General features: G+C 39.6%; 1 protein-coding gene across 4 annotated transcripts in view; it reads right to left on the bottom strand.

Moving 5' to 3' along the window:
* Window positions 1–19,051, bottom strand: part of PIK3C2A (phosphatidylinositol-4-phosphate 3-kinase catalytic subunit type 2 alpha) — a 124,367-nt gene that overhangs the window by 8,701 nt on the left and 96,615 nt on the right. For 3 of the 4 annotated variants that reach the window (XM_053562333.1, XM_053562332.1, XM_053562334.1), the window contains 7 exons: window positions 18,330–18,422; window positions 14,770–14,899; window positions 8,836–8,972; window positions 5,465–5,634; window positions 4,776–4,932; window positions 3,647–3,756; window positions 1,248–1,455 (listed from right to left, as the gene is read on the bottom strand). In XM_053562333.1, coding sequence (XP_053418308.1) covers window positions 1,248–1,455; window positions 3,647–3,756; window positions 4,776–4,932; window positions 5,465–5,634; window positions 8,836–8,972; window positions 14,770–14,899; window positions 18,330–18,422 — 1,005 coding nt within the window. Of the gene's footprint in view, window positions 1–1,247; window positions 1,456–2,855; window positions 2,993–3,646; window positions 3,757–4,775; window positions 4,933–5,464; window positions 5,635–8,835; window positions 8,973–14,769; window positions 14,900–18,329; window positions 18,423–19,051 lie in introns of those variants that run through there. The other variant, XM_053562335.1, reaches the window with a different exon arrangement.

Raw genomic sequence — 19,051 nt, 5'->3', positions numbered from 1 at the left:
TCATTTAAGAAAGTCAATAGGAACAAAAGGCAAAAAGTTTATGGAGGTAAAGGAAAACTTGTTTTGTTGGATATTTAAACTATTATAAAGTTATAATACATTAAAGAATACTGCTAGAGAAAGAGCCAGATATTGGTATAGAAGGTCAGAAATGAATTCAGGAGGCTCAGCACTGGAAGCACAGTGATTACAGCGCCAGCCACATACACTGAGGGTGGCGGGTTCAAACCCAGCCTGGGCCAGCTAAACAACTGCAACAAGCCGGGTGTTGTGGTGGGCACCTGTAGTCCCAGCTACTTGGGAGGCTGAGGCAAGAGAATCGCTTAAGCCCAAGAGTTTGAGGTTGCTGTGAGCTGTGACACCACAGCACCCTACCATGGGCGACACAGTGAGACTGTCTCAAAAAAAAAAGAATGAAAGAAATCCAGGAACATTTATATGAACTTTGTATATTTAATGTTGACATTATCAATCTTTGGGGAAAGAATGGACTATTCAATAAAATGATGTGAGGATAAAATAATAAACATATAAAAAGGTATTAAAATTCACTAATAAATGGGTAAAAATTAAAATAGTGAAATAGCTTTCTAAAAACTATCAATTTGTCAAAAAATTTAAAAGCTGACAGTGCTGGAAAGTATTATCTAACAAAAATATTAGCATAAGGGTGAAAAACAAGTACACTGAAGATCTTGGTTTTGTTCAAAAACAAACTGCAAGTGTTTATATGAGACAGTAAAATAAGAACTTGAACTTTTACTTTGAATACTTCTGTGTTGGTGGAATTTATTATCAGAAGTAGTTCGCATAATAATTGGATAACTGGTATAATGCTAGAAAGATTATTCTATTCCCTTATAATAAAGGGGGAAAGTGACAACTAAATAAGTATGAAAGAAAGCATTCAAAGTAATCCAAATTTTAAGTAATTTCTTTGAAATTAAGAAAAAATTGAACATAAAGGAATGAGAAAAGCAGAATAGTACCACCCGTTAGCCTTTTCTCTAAAAGGATGAATATCACTCAGTCCTCAAAGTTTTCAGACAACATTAGCAAGAAAAACCCCTCTCACACACCATTAGAGATGCTTTGAGTACATTTGCTTTTTGCTGGAGCATCCAAGTTAGAAATTAAACATAAATAGAACAACAACTGCTTGGAACTTTAGCTGAGTCAGCAAAAGAAGTAGAAAGGACCACAGTAACGTACACATGGTTGTTCACAAATATTGAAATCAAACTTACATAATGTTTATCTGGGTTATATTTCTTATGATATGTGAAAACAGAGACTTCCTTGATTCGACCGTCTTGTCTAAAGGAGTATGTTTTGGGTGAAAATGAAAGGATGGGCTCATCATTAGAAGGAAGACCAGAAAAACGAAGCTGAGCAAGGTTGTGAATGAAGAAGTTAAACTTTGTGGCAATGCTTCCCAAACTTGACTCAATCAGCCTACAAAATAATCAGAAAACTTGTTAATAGTAAACGTTAATGAGAACACATGGCAAATTCTTTCAACATAGTAAAAGATGAAAAGCACTTTCATTCCTTTTAAAATATTAAGCAGATTCTCACTTTGCCATGGAGGCTTAAAATACAACTCACCCCAACCAAAAAAATTCAGCTTAAGAAAGAAATAATGCTTGGCTTTCTTTAGCACTGTGGGGTGCAAGACTAATTAAAAAGCTGTTAGGGACAAAAGTTAATTGCTATAATGCTAGAAAGATTATTCTATTCCCTTATAAATGGGGAAAAGTGACAACTAAACAGAAATGAAAGAAAGCATTCAAAGTAATCCAAATTTTAAAAAATTCTCTTCTCTCAAATAATAGAATAGTAAAACTTGGTGTCAGACTCCTTCAGGTAATCATAAATCCACTCAGTTGGGGAAAACGTTTTTTTTTTTTGTACAGACAGAGTTTCACTTTATGGCCCTGGGTAGAGTGCCATGGCATCACACAGCTCACAGCAACCTCCAACTCCTGGGCTTAAGCAATTCTCTTGCCTCAGCCTTCCGAGCAGCTGGGACTACAGGCGCCCGCCACAATGCCCGGCTATTTTTTTGTTGCAGTTCGGCAGGGGCTGGGTTTGAACCCGCCACCCTCAGTATATGGGGCCGGCGCCTTATCAACTGAGCCACAGGTACCACCCAAAACTTTTTTTGTGTGTGTGGTTTTTGGCTGGGGCTGGGTTTGAACCCACCACCTATGGCATATGGGACCAGCGCCCTACTCCTTGAGCTACAGGCGCCGCCCTAGGGAAAACGTTTTAATAGGATGGGTAGTTTGGAAGGTAGGCCTAGACAGAATTTTAAGCAAGCAGAGGAAACAAAAAGTCACACGAACAGGGTTAAGGAAGCCAGAAAGACAAAGGAAGATTCAAGAGAGAAGTAAGAGAGCCTCAACTACAGGCTTCTGCCTCAGGAAGGACTGGATGTGTTCCCTCCAATTCATAGGCTGAAGCACCAATCCCTAAAGTGACTGGGTTTGGAGTAGGGCTTTTATGGAGGTCATTAAGGTCAAATGAGGTCATAAACAGTACAGCTCTGATCCAATAGGGGTGTCCTTATAAGAAGAGATGAGACAGCCCAGTCTTTCTTTCCCCCAGATAGGACATAGGAGAAGGTAGCCATCTGTGATCTAGAAAGGGAGCCCTCACCAGGAACCTGATTGGATGGCACCCTGATATTGGACTTCTGAGTCTCCAGAACTGTGAGAAGATAAATTTCTGTGGTTTAAGCCACCTGGTGTATAGTATTTTGTTATGAAAGCCCAAGCAGGCCAAATGAATAAACTACATGCCTGCTTTGTAGTTTTGCCCAGGGGAGCCAATGAATCTTTTAAAAGACAAAACAAAAGAAAACCCATCAATACCTAAATTGTCAGGATTAGTTTGGAAGGCTATACAAAAGTCAGCTTCCTTCAATTCATTTCAGCCCAGACTCTTGAGACTAGGGAAGTCCAGTCCAGTGTTTTATACCTCTTCTCCACTGAGAGGAAGAAGGCAAGAGAAAAAGGAGAGAAAAGAACATGAGCTCATGCGTCCCTCCCTGCTGTGGTACTATGATGGGGTGGCAGCAGTAGTCAGTCAGTGACCAACAGGATCATCAGACCTTTAGGGTATACTTATCAGGAAGATGTTTTTAAAGCAGTAACAACAAATTCAAATGCCAGTCATTGGTACATGTATATCAAGTACTATGTCATAACAGTTTACTGTAGCAGTGAGTAGAGTTCACTGTTTTAAGCACTTAGGCATCCAGGAAAATTGTTATGGCAAAATATTGAAAAACAGATCACTACAGATACCATTTTAGAAAGAAACAGTAAAGAGATAATTTGGCACTGTAGAAAACATGTTTCTCAGAAACAGTTCACAAGTTCTTACCACTGAAATCATATAGTAAATAAACCTGAGATCACCGATCTTCTGGGAAATAAGGTAATTTTTAAAGTGTTAGTGTAAATTCTGTAAATTATTTTCAGTAGATAAACGTTTGACAGCCTACTATTGGCTAATACTTTGAATTACAATTTTTTCCTTTAAATCAGAATTTTGATATATACAATTTGTTTACTCAAAGGTAAAACAAACCAAAACCAAATTATATATGGCTTCTCCATTATACTTAACTATGCCTTACCTAGTAAAGAAAATGGTAGCTTCTGCATCTGTAGTTTGGGGTTGAAGTGCATCTCTAACATACTTCAAATCTTGAATGCTTCTAAGTTCTGGTAACCCTGAAGGAATCATCTGTAGAAGAAAAAGAAAATGTTCTGTGGGTTATATTGTTTTTAAATCTGTTCCCCACCCCTTCCTGCTGGCTAGTTAAGTAATCAGAACTAAAGCAAACAAAAACAATCACAGTTTTGAGAGTACCTAAGTAATGAGAAAGTCAAGGCCAAGGAAGTCAAGTGATTTGTTGGAAGTCACAAAGCCAGTTATGGAATAAAAGCAGTAAAAGCCAGACCTCCTTTTGTCTAGGCCTCTGTATTTTTTTATATTTTTGGCAGGGCTGGGCCTGAACCCACCACCTCCGACATATGGGGCCTGGGGCCGGCACCCTATCCCTTTGAGCCACAGGTACCACCCTGTCTAGGCCTCTGTTTTGTTTGGTTTTTTTTTTGCAGTTTTTGGCCCGGGCTGGGTTTGAACCCGGCATTTGGGGCTGGCGCCCTACTCCTTTGAGCCACAGGCACTGCCCTAGGCTCTGTTTTTATTACCACATTAATTTCGGTCACAATAATCATACTGGGGTTTTTTGATTCTATGTTTTACTTTTTACCTATATATGACATATATCCAGAAAACTACAGAAATCTTTAGTGTATAGCTTAAACAATGTTTACCATCTGAACACAGCCAATCAGGACATCAGCATCCCAGAGGTCCCTCCTGAGCTTCGGTTAACTGCTACTCCCCACCCCCAGGGCAGCCACACTACTGGCTTATTTTTCATATATTTTTTGCAGTTTTTGGCCAGGGCTGGGTTTGAACCCGCCACCTCCGGCATATGGGGCCGACGCCCTACCCCTTTGAGCCACAGGTGCCGCCCTTATTTTTTATATTTTATATAAATTGATTCAGATAGTAAGCACTCCTATTTATTTCAAAGAGCAGTAACTTAAAAATATTTCAATAATAATTTATTATCTGACATTTACGACTACAGTAAAAATTTTATTCTAAAAATCACAAAATATCCTTTTTTAAGCACTGAAACACAGATGCATTAATGTAAAACTAATTAAACGCATATAAAGAACAGTTACCAGTGAAAGGAGGTTAAGAAAGAGGTTTGTTTGCTTTCTTATCAAGTTGTAGGCCTGACAGCAGAGGTCCACAAACAACTGGAAACGAATGGTGGGCTTTTCACCCCCATTAATGACATATGCCATATCAGAGGTCAGCACAAAAGGAGCCCGATCCCTATTTACAATAAAAGTGCAAAGCATTATTTACAAAAGATATTCAAATAGTGCTATTACTATTACACAGTTATCAGACTAAGCTATCTGAACTATAGCAATTTCTGAGGAAACATTATAACAGGCACTTTGAATTTCCATAATTCTTTAAAATTTATATTTTCAAGAAAGCTATCACATAATCATCTCATTATTTAGACTGAATTTATATATGAAATTTTTTGCAAGGTGGTATTTATAAATTCGCACACCCAAAAAAGAGACCAAACAGTAGGAAACATACAAGAACCTGTACTCACTGCTATTATAAAATAGAATATACCTTAATTCTTTTCAACAAAGTTCACACACACACATTCTTCTCTACTATGTGGTAAGGTCATTTCTTCAGACCTTCTCCTCCCCAGTTATGCTCAAAGGGAGCCATAGACCAAAAAAAAAAAGGCAAGAAAAAGGCAAGGTTTGGGACATTAATTTGTCAAACAAAAAGTGCCCCTTTCCCTTAACAATAGCAACAATAACAAGATTAGTACCTTTTAAAGCTCCCAAACATCTGTGCATGCCCCAAAAACTTCCCAAAGTCAATGTGAAACATGTGTCCTGTGCTTCGAAGCATTATATTGTCATTGTGTCGATCACAGATGCCTAAAACATAGGTGGCCACACAGCATCCAGCACAAGAATAGATAAAATTCTCTGAGGCCTGTTAGAAAAGATATAAAATTATTTTAGGAAAAAAATATTTTTAAAGGGGGCAGGGTTTATAAAAATTAAAGTAATTCATCTCTCTTTAAAAAACACTATTATAATCCACTCTCTCAATAGCATATAAATCAAGATATAGTAATAAAAGGCAATCTTTCCATATTTCAAAATAAAACCACTCTTTTAAAGGTGGTTACTGTCCTGTCCTTTTTCTAGTTTTTTTTTTTTTTTGGAGACAGAGTGTCATTTTATTGCCCTTGATAGAGTGCTGTGGCGTCACAGCTCATAGCAACCTCCAATTCCTGGGCTTAGGCAATTCTCTTGCCTCAGCCTCCTGAGTAGTTGGGACTACAGGCGTCCACCACCACGCCTGGCTATTTTTGTTTTGTTTTGCCGTTTGGCAGGGGCCAGGTTTGAACCTGACCAGGTTTGGTATATGGGGCTGGCACCCTACCCACTGAACCACAGGGGCCGCCCCTTTTTCTAGTTTTTGTCTTACAAAAGGCAGGGATCCCTACCAGTCCCTACTTAGGCTACATACTGCCTTTGAACAGCATTTAAGCATCTTGTCTGTGGAACCCTGCTCCTCAGACTCTGCTGCTTACCACAGGTGACATTATTGGGACAAAAATTAATATAGATAGAAGAATGTTTTGGGGGTGTTTTTCTCTGCCTGTAGGGAAGACATGTGTAAAGAAAATATCATAAAATATCCAATAACGCAACTAACGCGTATCGTTTTCCATTTCCTGACTCCCTACAAGTTTTTCAAGGCTAGAGGCTTTTCATTTTCACATGGCCTCCTGGGTACACCATAGAAAAGTATGCAGGGCCAGGTTCTAACTCTAGTAATCTGCTTCCACATGGCAGAGTAAAGTTATTTGGTTCTTTTATTTTTGGTTGCGCCACTCGGTTTATAGTTCACAGCAACACTGTTCCTTAATGAATACCTCCACCTCAATTCTGTGACTTGTCCTGCCCATGCTAGGGATTACTAAATTACTAATATGGTATCATACACAAGGACACAGCAAGATGAATGCAATGAGGATTTTTTTTATCTAATGCATGTATATTTAGTTTCTTTTCTTTTCTTTTTTTGTTGCAGTTTTTGGCAGGGGCTGGGTTTGAACCCGCCACCCCCAGCATATGGGGCTGGCGCCCTACCCCTTTGAGCCACAGGCACCGCCGTATTTTCAAAATACAGTATTTCTGAGCAGTACATTTATGGCTCTACTTATCCATGTGTGTAATTTTATCCCAGAATTCCCCAGAAATCATTACCAACGATAACAGCAAATGTTTACACAGTACTTCCCATAAACCAGATACTTTCTCTCTCTTCCTCTCCCCCCCATATACCTTAGAATCTCATAACAAATCAACGACTTAGGTGCTATTATTACCACCACTTTACAGATGAGAGAAACTGAAACACAGAGATGTTATTTGCCTAAGATGACATAATTGTTAAGTGGCAGAATCAGTACCAAACACCAGGCAATGTGACCCTGCTATGTTACACTCCCTCTTATTTATTAAAATAAAAGGTACTTAATGTATGCTACTTGACAATTATTTTGTCAAACAACTCACTAGGAAGCAAAAAAGGTCAACATTACCAAAGCCAAGTATTGGCTTCTGCTGTGCTGCTTTCCCCAGACTACAAAGAAGTAATAAAAGGGAGTGATCTTACAGTTTAAAAGGCTGGAAAAGGACAAAATTCCCCTACTTTACCTTCGCAGGTGAACAAATAGCACTTGTGTATCTGTAAAAGTGATACATTAATGACTAACGAGCTAGGAAGCTAACTGACATTAAAATAGGAGTCTTTTTACATCATCTTTCAAAATATTCTCGAGTCTTCCTTAAGCCAAGTTAGGATTGTTACAGGCCTTAGGTCCTAAGAAACTGCCCTTTATTCATATGCAATTCGAAACAATACTAAAACAAAAGACTGATGCTTCCAATAATAATAATAAATATATATATATATATATATATATATATTTTTTTTTTTTTTTTTTTGACAAAGCATCAGGCTGTCGCCCTGGGTAGACTGCTGTGGCATTACAGCTCACAGCAATCTCCAGCTCCTGGGCTCAAGCGATTCTCTTGCCTCAGCTGCCCAAGTAGCTGGGACTACAGGCGCCTGCCACAACGCCCGGCTATTTTTTGGTTGCAGCCGTCATTGTTGTTCGGTGGGCCTGGGCTGGATTCAAACCCGCCAGCTCAGGTGTATGTGGCTGGTGCCTTAGCCGCTTGAGCCACAGGTGCCGAGCCTCCAATAATATTTTAACTCATTTAATTCTCAAAAAAACCTTACAACTTATTTTCATAACTATAATAAATATTATAATACATAGTACTATAACATGTACTATCACATATTTTATAGCAAAAATCACCGAGGAACAAAAAAGTTAAATAATTTGCCCAAGGCCTATTGCTGGTGAGTGACTTGGGGCCTGAATTCAAGCCCAATCTGGGCACAATTTATCCTTTTAACTACCACACAGTGCAGCTACTCTTACTCATTTCCAAAACTTCTTCCAAGATCTTTGGGAAATATAACATTATTGGTTGAAAAAATACTTTTTCTCTTTCTCTGAGTATGTATTTGGAATGTGTTTTGGATAATTTAACATTGGTTTCACTCAGATGCCTGCCATTAAATCCATTGCTTTATATTTTTTTCTACACTTAGAGAAAAATGAAAAGCATTTAAAACCTTTGTAATTTTTTTTTCGTGAGACAGAGTCTCACTCTGTTACCTGGGCTAGAGAACACTGCAACTTAAAACTCCTGGGTTCAAGTGATTCCCCTGCCTGAGACTATAGGCACCCACCACAACGCCCAGCTAACGTTTCTATTGTTTGTAGAGATGGTGTCCTGCTCTTGCTCAGATTGGCCTCAACTCCTCAGCTCAAGCAATCCTCCCACTTTGGACTTCCAGAGTGCTAGGATTTCAGGTGTGAGACACTGTACTACATTTTTTTTAGACAGAGTCTCACTCTTTCACCATGGGTAGAGTGCTATGGCATCATCACAGCTCACAGCAACCACGGACTCTTGGGCTTACGCGATCTTCTTGCCTCAGCCTCCTGACTAGCTGAGACTATAGGTACCCACCACAACACTTGATTTTGGTACTGCATTTTTGATAAAGTTACTTAGAGTAAAGAGACGCACTAATCACCTTTTCATATTCTTCTTCAGAGGGATTGTACTTCCTCAGCCACTCTGCAAGTGGTTTATCTTTAAAGGATCCTGTCACGCCATATTCCACTTGGATTTTCCTGAGGGTATCTGAAGCAGGAACTAACTCCACCATGCCTTTAACAACAAAACATTAAGCTATATGAAAATGTCTACCAAAAGCAAGCCTTTTAAAAATTTATAGTTTTCTTTTTTTTTTGTAGAGACAGAGTCTCACTTTACCGCCCTTGGTAGAGTGCCGTGATGTCACAGGACTCACAGCAACCTCTAGCTCTTGGGCTTCCGCGATTCTCCTGCCTCATCCTCCCGAGCAGCTAGGACTACAGGCATCCGCCACAACGCCCGGCTATTTTTTGGTTGCAGTTCAGCCAGGGCTGGGTTTGAACCTGCCACCCTCGGAATATGGAGCCGCTGCCCTACTCACTGAGCCACAGGCGCCACCCTGAAAAATTTATAGTTTTCTATCTTCTACACCAGCCGCCAACTGTCACTTTCAAAAAATTTAAATCTGGCAGACAATGCCAGAAAACATGAGCAATCAAAATTATTTTTTTATTTTTAAAAGTACCCAACATGTAAAAGTTGCATATCTGTAAAGTTGATTTTGACCATTTGAGACTCTAGTCTGTACTCCTATGTGCTAATCCCTTATGGATAACAAATTTAATTACAAACTAGCTGATACTAACCTAGATGGTAAAGTTACTTAAAAGATACGTACTGTCCTCTTTTGGCACAAAAAAACCCATTCTCTAATTATACATTTGGGTAAGATAACAATGTTTCAGAGTATATTAAGGTTTTCCAAAGGGAGGAACAGGTAAAGATTGACCTTGTGACATAAACTTAAGTCTTAAGTATCTGTTTTGTCTTCCTAACATGAATATAAATGCCTGGCTTGGCAAATTTTTTTTTTTTTTTTTTTTTTGAGACAGAATCTTTCTCACCCTTGGTAGAGTGCCAGAGCATCACAGCTCACAACAACCTCAAACTCTTGGGCTTAAGTGATTCTCTTACCTCAGTCTCCCAAGTAGCTGGGATTACAGGTGCCGGCCACAACACCCAGCTATTTTTTTGTTTGTTTGTTTTGTTTTGTTTTGTTTTGCAGTTTTTGGCTGGGGCTGGGTTTGAACCCGCCACCTCCGGCATATGGGGCCAGCGCCTTACTCCTTTTGAGCCACAGGTGCCGCCCAACACCCAGCTATTTTTAGAGACGAGTTCTCACTCTGGCTCAGGCTGGTCTTGAACCTGTGAGCTCAGACAATTCACCCACCTTGGCCTCCCAAGTGCTGGGATTACAGGCTTAAGCCACTGCGCGCGGCCTTCCCTATCTCTTTTTAGACAAATATCAAACATATAAATTATGTGATACATGTATTTATACATAAAAAAATACAATGAAGTAGGTTTCTATGTGCTTAGACAAAAAGATCTCAAAAAATAATGTTAAAGACAAAATCTAGATAAAGAACTGTGCCTTTGGTGTTTAAAAAGACTATTGTATACATTATAATATACAAAATAATATATAATACATAAATATATATAAAATATATAATGTATAAAATACATAAATACATATATAATATATAAAAAACAATACAATATAATATACAAAATACTCCTGAGAGGGTATGTAAATGGTTATACTGTAGGAATAGGATGCCTAGGATTGAGGATGAATGTATGAAAGGGCAGATTACTTCTCTACTTATTCCATTATGTGCTATCCGGATGTTTAATATGTACATATATTATGTATATAATTTCAAAATTATTTATACATTTTGAAAATGAAGGAGATGAAAGAGATGCAATAGTGCCAAAAGATATGGAAACAAAGAGCTGTCTCAGACAAAGGATTGGAGGAAACACAATTCACCAAGACCTCTAGGGCCCCCTGATGGAAAATATGCCAAGACCGTTCTGTTTCTAGTAGTCTAGTTACACACGGGAGAGTGAACTCATTTGGCTCTTTTATTTTTGGCTGCACCACCTAGTTTATTGGCAGAGTAACAAGTGTCCCCAGTGAATATCTCCATCTTGATCTCATGACTATATCTAATCATCGTGTATAAAACAGTGGACAAAAAGTTCATAGGATTTACAAAGTACTAGGATCTAGAGTAAGAGATAGTCCCAGTCCTGAGGGAACTTACAATCAATCAAGGAGAAAAAAACAAACCCTGCAGAAAGAGAAATTAAGTAAGGTAATATAAAATAAATGTTTGGTGAGTATTAAAAACAATTGCTTGAGCAGGGCCTGTGGTTCAGTGAGTAGAGCACCAGCCCCATATACTGAGGGTGGCGGGTTAAAACCCGGCCCCAGTCAAACTGCAACAAAAAAATAGCTGGGCATTTTGGCGGGTGCCTGTGGTCCCAGCTACTTGGGAGGCTGAGGCAGGAGAATCGCCTAAGCCCAGGAGTTGGAGGTTGCTGTGAGCTGTGATACCACAGCACTCTACCAAGGGCAACAAAGTGAGACTCTGTCTCTAAAGAAAAAAAAAGGAAGAGAGAGAAATTATAGGCTGAGAAGTTTGTCAAAAACTTCAAGGAGGATGTAGCTGCGATTTCTTCACGTGAACAAGAAAACATGGGTGGCACCCACACCTCAGTGGGTAAGGGTGCTGGCCACATACACCAGGGCTGACAGGTTTGAACCTAGCCTGGGCCTGCTAAAACAACAACTGCGACAACAACAACAACAACAAAAAATAGTCGGGCGTTGTTGCAGGTGACTGTAGTCCCAGTGACTTGGGAGGCTGAGGCAAGAGAATCACTTAAGCCCAACAGTCTGAGGTTGTTGTGAGCTGTGACGCCAGAGCACTCTACCCAGGGTGACAGCTTGAGACTCTGTCTCAAAAAAAAAGAAAAGAAAAAGAAGAAAACGGTGAAATTAACCCAAGTGAACACTGGGTTATAAATGAGATAGGTACTTCAACTTAAGTTGAAGTTGTATGTACGTTATATTTACCTATTACCTCTGTTAGTAAGTGCAAGTCATATATCAGTTGGATGTTTGTAACTCAGGGACTGCCTGTAGCTTAGCATAGCTATAAACAACATAAAAACAAGGGGAATTTGAGCTTGCAAAGTCACAAGAGTTCCAGAAGGAGAAAGAGGAAGTTCAACTCTATGAACAAAGTGTAGTAACATAAAACTAATATAATTGAGATTTTTAAAAATATTTTTTATTTATTTATACTTATGAGACAGAGTCTCACTCTACTGTCCAGGTTAGAGTGCCGGGGCATCAGCCAAACTCCTGGGCTCAACCAATCCTCTTGCTTGGCCTCCCAAGTAGGTGGGTCTATAGGTGCCCGTCACAACCCTCAGCTTATTTTTCTATTTTTAGAAGAGACAGGTTCTGGGCGGCGCCTGTGGCTCAGTGAGCAGGGCGCCAGCCCCATATACCGAGGGTGGCGGGTTCAAACCCGGCCCCGGCCAAACTGCAACAAAAAAATAGCCGGGCGTCGTGGCGGGCGCCTGTAGTCCCAGCTACTCGGGAGGCTGAGGCAGGAGAATCGCCTAAGCCCAGGAGTTGGAGGTTGCTGTGAGCTGTGTGACGCCACGGCACTCCACCGAGGGCCATAAAGTGAAACTCTGTCTCTACAAAAAAAAAAAAAAAAGAAGAAGAGACAGGTTCTCTCACTCTTGCTCAGGATGGTCTGGAACTCCTGAGCTCGAGAGAGCTTTCCAACTTGGCCTCCCAGAGTGCTAGGAGTATGAGCCACTGAAACTAATCTAAGTGAGATGATAGGTGACTACTGAGTAGTCTTCCTTGATAAAACACCTTCCATCTTACAAAATCTATATGAAAAACAACTAGCAAAAAATCATAAATTGACCAGATTTCCTTCTTTGACAAGATAAAGTTTGCATATCCAAACTTGATATGGCTCTTATGCTATCCTGATGGATAAAATGGGGAAATGTAGAGTGGCTGATAACACAATTAAGATGAGTTAACTAACTAAAATACTGTAGTTGATTTAGCAATCACCTGAAGGGCGTTCTCCAGTGGCATTCCACAAGGTTGATCTTTGGCCCTTTCTTGGTAAACATGTTTCACAACGACTTAGCAGAGGCTACAGAATATACATTTTTCAAAATCTGTTTATAACATAAACTAAGAGGTTCAATGACAGATAACAAAAATCAGATTTAAACAGAACTCAAGAAGGTGGAAAGTAGTGGATCAACTATAAAAAGTTAATAGTTAAGGTCCTACACTGAGTCTTCTAAGATACAACATGTACAAGTACAGACCAGCCAAGACACAACAGGAACTAGTATGACAATGGTGATTTACTGGTTTTATTTGTGAATAAGCTTCATATGTGTAACACTTTGCCTACTCTAAATTCTACAAAATCCAGGTGCCATTCTTAAGATAATGAATTACTGGAAACATTTACAAAGAGAACAATCAGGTGATAAAGTAATTTAAAGTCACCTTTGATAAATAGCTCATGAATTTGCAATCAGGAATCTGAGGCCACTATACTGGCCAGCTTGAAGAAGGATTTAGCTTAGTTATACAACAGCCTATGAAGAGAACTGGAACTAAAGGGTAAAAGGCACCAGGAATAGGTCTGCCTTATTCACCTGAACACAAGAAGGAATTCTACCTGTCACAGCTATCCAAGATATCCAGGATAGAATGTACTACCTTGAAATGTAGCAAATTCCCTTCACTACAGGCATTTAAGTACAAACTGGCAAATATCGGAAGGATGATTAAATAAGATAATCTTTATAGGTAACTTCCTAGTGTCATGATTAGAATCTGCGTAGCATTTCTGATTTTCACCAACCATTGATGATCTTTCCCTTTTTTAACATTCCATATCACTGCCTTTGTAATTCTCTTAGAGCAACGGTTCTCAATCTGTGGGTCGTGACCCACAGGAACTGTATTAAAGGGCTGCGGCATTAGAAGGTTGAGAACCACTGTTGTAGAGAATTAACACGTAGTTACCTTTACATATCTTTAATCCCATTTTGTGTGTGTGTGTGTGTGTGTGTGTGTGGTTTTTGGCCAGGGCTGGGTTTGAACCCGCCACCTCCGGCATATGGGACCGGGGCCCTACTCCTTGAGCCACAGGCGCCGCCGCCTTTACATATCTTTAATTGCTCCCTTCTAAAACATAAGTAAGCGCCACATATTCTTAGCATTTTACACATGGTAGATAAAAATACAACAATTTATTGAATACAAATAATGATGGTTACCATTTATTGAGCACATAATATGCAATCAGATACTGAGTTGTTTTACATTCATATTTCAAAAACTTATTCAATAAACAATAAGATAAATTTTCTTTTCTTTTTTTTTTTAGAGACAGAGTTTCACTTTATGGACCTTGGTAGAGTGCCATGGCATCATACAGCTCACAGCAATCTCCAACTCCTGGGCTTAAGCGATTCTCTTGCCTCAGCCTCCCGAGTAGCTGGGACTACAGGCGCCCGCCACAACGCCCAGCTATTTTTTGGTTGCAGTTCAGCCGGGGCGGGGTTTGAACCCGCCACCCTCGTTATATGGGGCCGGCGCCTTACCGACTGAGCCACAGGTGCCGCCCAAGATAAATTTTCTTTTGGTGGAAAAAAAGAACTTTGTAACCACCATCTAATTTTACAGAAATAAAATTAAAGTTACAAATGGCCTCATTTTTTAAGTTCAAAAGCTAAAGACCATAAAGTCTTCATGGGTCAATTATTGAGCACCTCTAGCATCCATAAATCAAAGCTTTTATTTAGACTACTCACTAAGTTGTTCTTTTAAAGAGATTTAATCTTTTAACAACTGAGATCACAATGTTTCTGCATCAGGACCCTTAGGGTAGGTAAGACATTCTGCGTGAAGTTAACAGAAAAAAATAAGACACCAAGGCACAGCTAACAGACTTACCTCTATCTCTGCCCGTTGAGAGACATTTGAAAATTACCATCCTCAGATCTAGTCCTTCTTTAAGCCAGATCTTATCCATAATCTTTATCATCTGTAAAGCCAACATATCTTGCCTAAGATCTTCACCAACCTTGAAATCAAGGAAACAAGATTAAACTGGTAGCTTTCCAAAAGACTTAATGGATTACATAGTATAAAAACTGGAATGGAGTGCAGGGAGGGTAGGAAAGAGTAAGGACTGAGATGAACAGAACTGCTGCAAACTGCCTTTGTCTTAGGACCTTCATATGAAGCTATAACCAAGTTACAATCTAAGAACAGGGGGAAGGGGGAAAGCATGGGGAGGAAGGGGGGACGTGGGTAGAGGGAGGGGGATTGAAAGGATCACACATGTGGTGCATCTCACAAAGGTACATGTGAGCCTTGGCAAATGTGGAATGTAAATGTCTTGACAAAGTAACTAGAAAAATGCCAGGAGGGCTATGTCAACTAATGAGATGAAAATGTGGCAAATATTCTATGAAACAAGTGTATGGTGCCCCATGATCATATTGATGTACACAGCTATGATTTAATAAAAAAAAAAACAGAATTCTGGAGAGATACATAACCTCTTCATGTCTCAGCTTCCTGAGTATACTTTAAAAGTCTTAAAGTTTTATGGTATGTTAATTATATTCAATTGTTTTTTTTTTTTTTTTTTTTTTTGTAGAGACAGAGTCTTACTTTACTGCCCTCAGTAGAGTGCCGTGGAGTCACATGGCTCACAGCAACCTCCAGCTCCTGGGCTTACCTGATTCTCTTGCCTCAGCCTCCCGAGCAGCTGGGACTACAGGTGCCCACCACACGCCTGGCTATTTTTTTGTTGTTGTTGTTGCAGTTTGGCCGGGGCTGGGTTTGAACCCGCCACCCTCGGTATATGGGGCTGGGGCCCTACTCACTGAGCGACAGGCGCCGCCCTATATTCAATTTTTTTTTTTTATTGTTGGGGATTCATTGAGGGTACAATAAGCCAGGTTACACTGATTGCAATTGTTAAGTAAAGTCCCTCTTGCAATCACGCCTTGCCCCCATAAAGTGTGACACACACCAAGGCTTCCCCCTATACTCAATTTTTTAAAAGGGCAACATGAGGTATCTTTGTGGTAACTGACGTGTTATATACATTGACTGCCATCAATGCCAAGAATACGATTATGATACTGCACAATTGGGTAAAAGGGTATTCAGGATCTCTCTATCATTTCTTCCAATTGCCTGTGAGTCTGTAATTACCTCAAAATGTTTATTTAAATATTCACCCTCCCCAAATAAATTAATTCTCACAGGAACCCCAACAAGTTTTCATTTTTTCTTTTAAAATGGATTTTTTTTTTTTTAAAGACAGTCTCACTTTGTCACCCTTGGTAGAGCACTGTGACATCATAGCTCACAGCAACCTCACTCTCTTTGGCTCAAGAGATTCTCTTGCCTCAGGCCTCCCAAGTAGCTGGGACTACAGGCGCTGGCCACAACGCCAGGCTATTTTTAGAGACGGGGTCTTGCTCTGGCCTCCCAGAGTGCTAGGATTATAGGCGTGTGAGCCACCATGCCCAGCCTTTTTTTTTTTTTGTAGAGACAGAGTCTCAGTTTATGGCCCTCAGTAGAGTGCCATGGCCTCACACAGCTCACAGCAACCTCCAACTCCTGGGCTTAAGGCGATTCTCTTGCCTCAGCCTCCCGAGTAGCTGGGACTACAGGCACCCGCCACAACACCCGACTATTTTTTGGCTGCAATTTGGCCGGGGCCGAGTTTGAACCCGCCACCCTTGGTATATGGGGCCGGCACCTTACCAACTGAGCCATAGGCGCCGCCCACGCCCAGCCCTTTAATTGGATAAATTTTAAAACACATAGTGCTGACTATATTTTGAGACTAGCCAAGAAAACTGTAAAAATAAATATAAGAAATCTGCCTTAAGAAATATTAAACTCTCTGTAATCAAAACAAATGGTTTTACCTATGGGTTTCAAAAGAAAAAAAGAAAAGAAGAGAAGGAAAGGGGAAAAGGAAAAGAAAAAAAAAGAATAAATAGACAGAATTCTTTTAGGAAAAGTCACCTACATTAAAACAAAATAGAGCCCTAAACTAGATCTGAGTATATGGAAATATGCCATATATATCAATTTATATATCATATATATTTATAAACCTTCATTTAACCAACTCACTGAATTAATTAAAACTCTCCAGTCTTTTTTTTAAATATACAAATTATGATCATAACACATAGAATTTTCTTTTTTTTTTCTTTAGAGACAGAGTCTCAACTTTGTTGCCCTGGGTAGAGTGCCATGGCATTACAGCTCACAGCAACCTCCAGCTCTTGGGCTCAGGCGATTCTCTTGCCTCAGTCTCTGGAGTAGCTGGGACTACAGGTGCCCGCAGCAATGCTCCACTATTTTTTTGTTGCAGTTTGGCCAGGGCCAGGTTTGAACCTGCCACGTTCAGTATATGGGGCTGGTGCCCTACTCACTGAGCCACAGGCACCACCCAACACACAGAATTTTAATAGGTAATAGATTACTCTGTAGTACTTCATTCCTCCTGCTCCCACAGGTAAGTTACATATTTACAAAGACCAGCACCACTGCTCATGGTTATACATTTCTGTCCTGCACAATCTAGGGGGTGCCATTCACACCACAGCCTGCAGGAAAGGCACTACCAGGAGTACAATCTGCTCAACAAACATAATAGTATGCAGTAGCTGAGCCCAGAGTTGCATTTGTTCTCAGATCTGTGGGGAATAGTTTCTATCACTGATAATTTTTTCATATAATTATCGAACTTAATTAAATATTGTATTTTTTATTTATTTATTTATTTTTGTTCTTGCCGTTTTGGCCAGGGCTGGGTTTGAACTTGCCACCCTTGGTATATGGGGCAGGCACCCTACAGTCTGAGCCACAGGTGTTGTTGTTGTTGTTGTTTGGCCGGGGCTGGGTTTGAACCCACCACCCTTGGTATATGGGGCAGACGCCCTACTCACTGAGTCACAGGCGCAGTTCCTGAACATAATTGAATATTAAATAAAGAAAATTATCTTTGTACTTACTTTTGGAAAAGGAATTTAATAGAAGAATTTCTAAAATGCCATTATTTTTTTATTTCAGGTTAATGTGAGGGTACAAACTAGGTTACAATGTTTACATTTGTTAGGTAAAGTCCCTAGAGGTGTGCTACATACCTTTGCATTGTGCCCTGAAGCAGGAGCACACCCATCCCCCTCCCTCCTAATTGAACTGAATTGAATTTTTCTCTTGTGTGGGAAAGTATTAGATTGTCTGCTGGCTTCATATTATTATCGAGTACATTGGTTATTTGTTTTTCCACTCTTGTGATACTTTACTAAGAAGAATGTGTTTCAACTCCCTCTGGGTTATTAATACACAAGCTGTGAAGTCTCCATATTGTTTTACTGCTGAATAGTATTCCATGGTATACATACACCACAGTTTGTTAATCCATTCCTGGGTCTAAAATGCCATTTTATTAAAAAGTAACTTATTTTGCTCACCTTAAACATAACATTAATTTCTTCTCCCACAGGGTCAGCATTCACCATGGTGACTTTTAGGGGCACAGCATTAGAACTAAAGAAGGAACATGACTGCAAATACAACATGTTAAGTGTTAGAAAGATAACACTGAAATAAAAATGGGTCTAGGTTTTTTTTTTTGTCCCCTTTTGCTTATTCCTTTAAATTATGGTAAATAACACAAGCGAACTGCTTTTTAGAATATTTAGTAGATAATAGGTATATAAAAATACTTTTTGAAACTTTTTTTTTTTGGAGTTTTTGGCTGGGGCTGGGTTTGAACCCGACACCTCCGGCATATGGGGCTGGCGCCCTACTCCTTTGAGCCACAGGTGCCACCATACTTTTTGAAACTTTAATGTAGCATATATATTTTTCTGGGCAGAGAAGCAGAAACTTTAAAACTTGAGACAAAAATGTGTAAAGTTTGAGCTTTTTATGTGTCTAACACCTCAACAGAACACAAAGTCTTATGTTCTTATCTTGTTTTTTATCCTTCCTTTATTTACTGTGATCTAAGATGAGATCTCTACTTTTTTCTATTTAAGATACTAGTATAATCAATTAGCCATAGAATCAAATATTTATGAGAGTAACAATTTCTGGGAGGCCAAGACAGGTGGATTGTCTGAGCTCACAGATTCCAGACCAGTCTGAGCAAGACCCAGTCTCTAAAAAACAGCCAGGCGTTACGGCAGGT

The sequence above is a fragment of the Nycticebus coucang genome, chromosome 14 (assembly GCF_027406575.1).
Source record: "Nycticebus coucang isolate mNycCou1 chromosome 14, mNycCou1.pri, whole genome shotgun sequence".
Taxonomy (NCBI): domain Eukaryota; kingdom Metazoa; phylum Chordata; class Mammalia; order Primates; family Lorisidae; genus Nycticebus; species Nycticebus coucang.
This window is presented reverse-complemented; position numbering and strand designations above follow the sequence as displayed.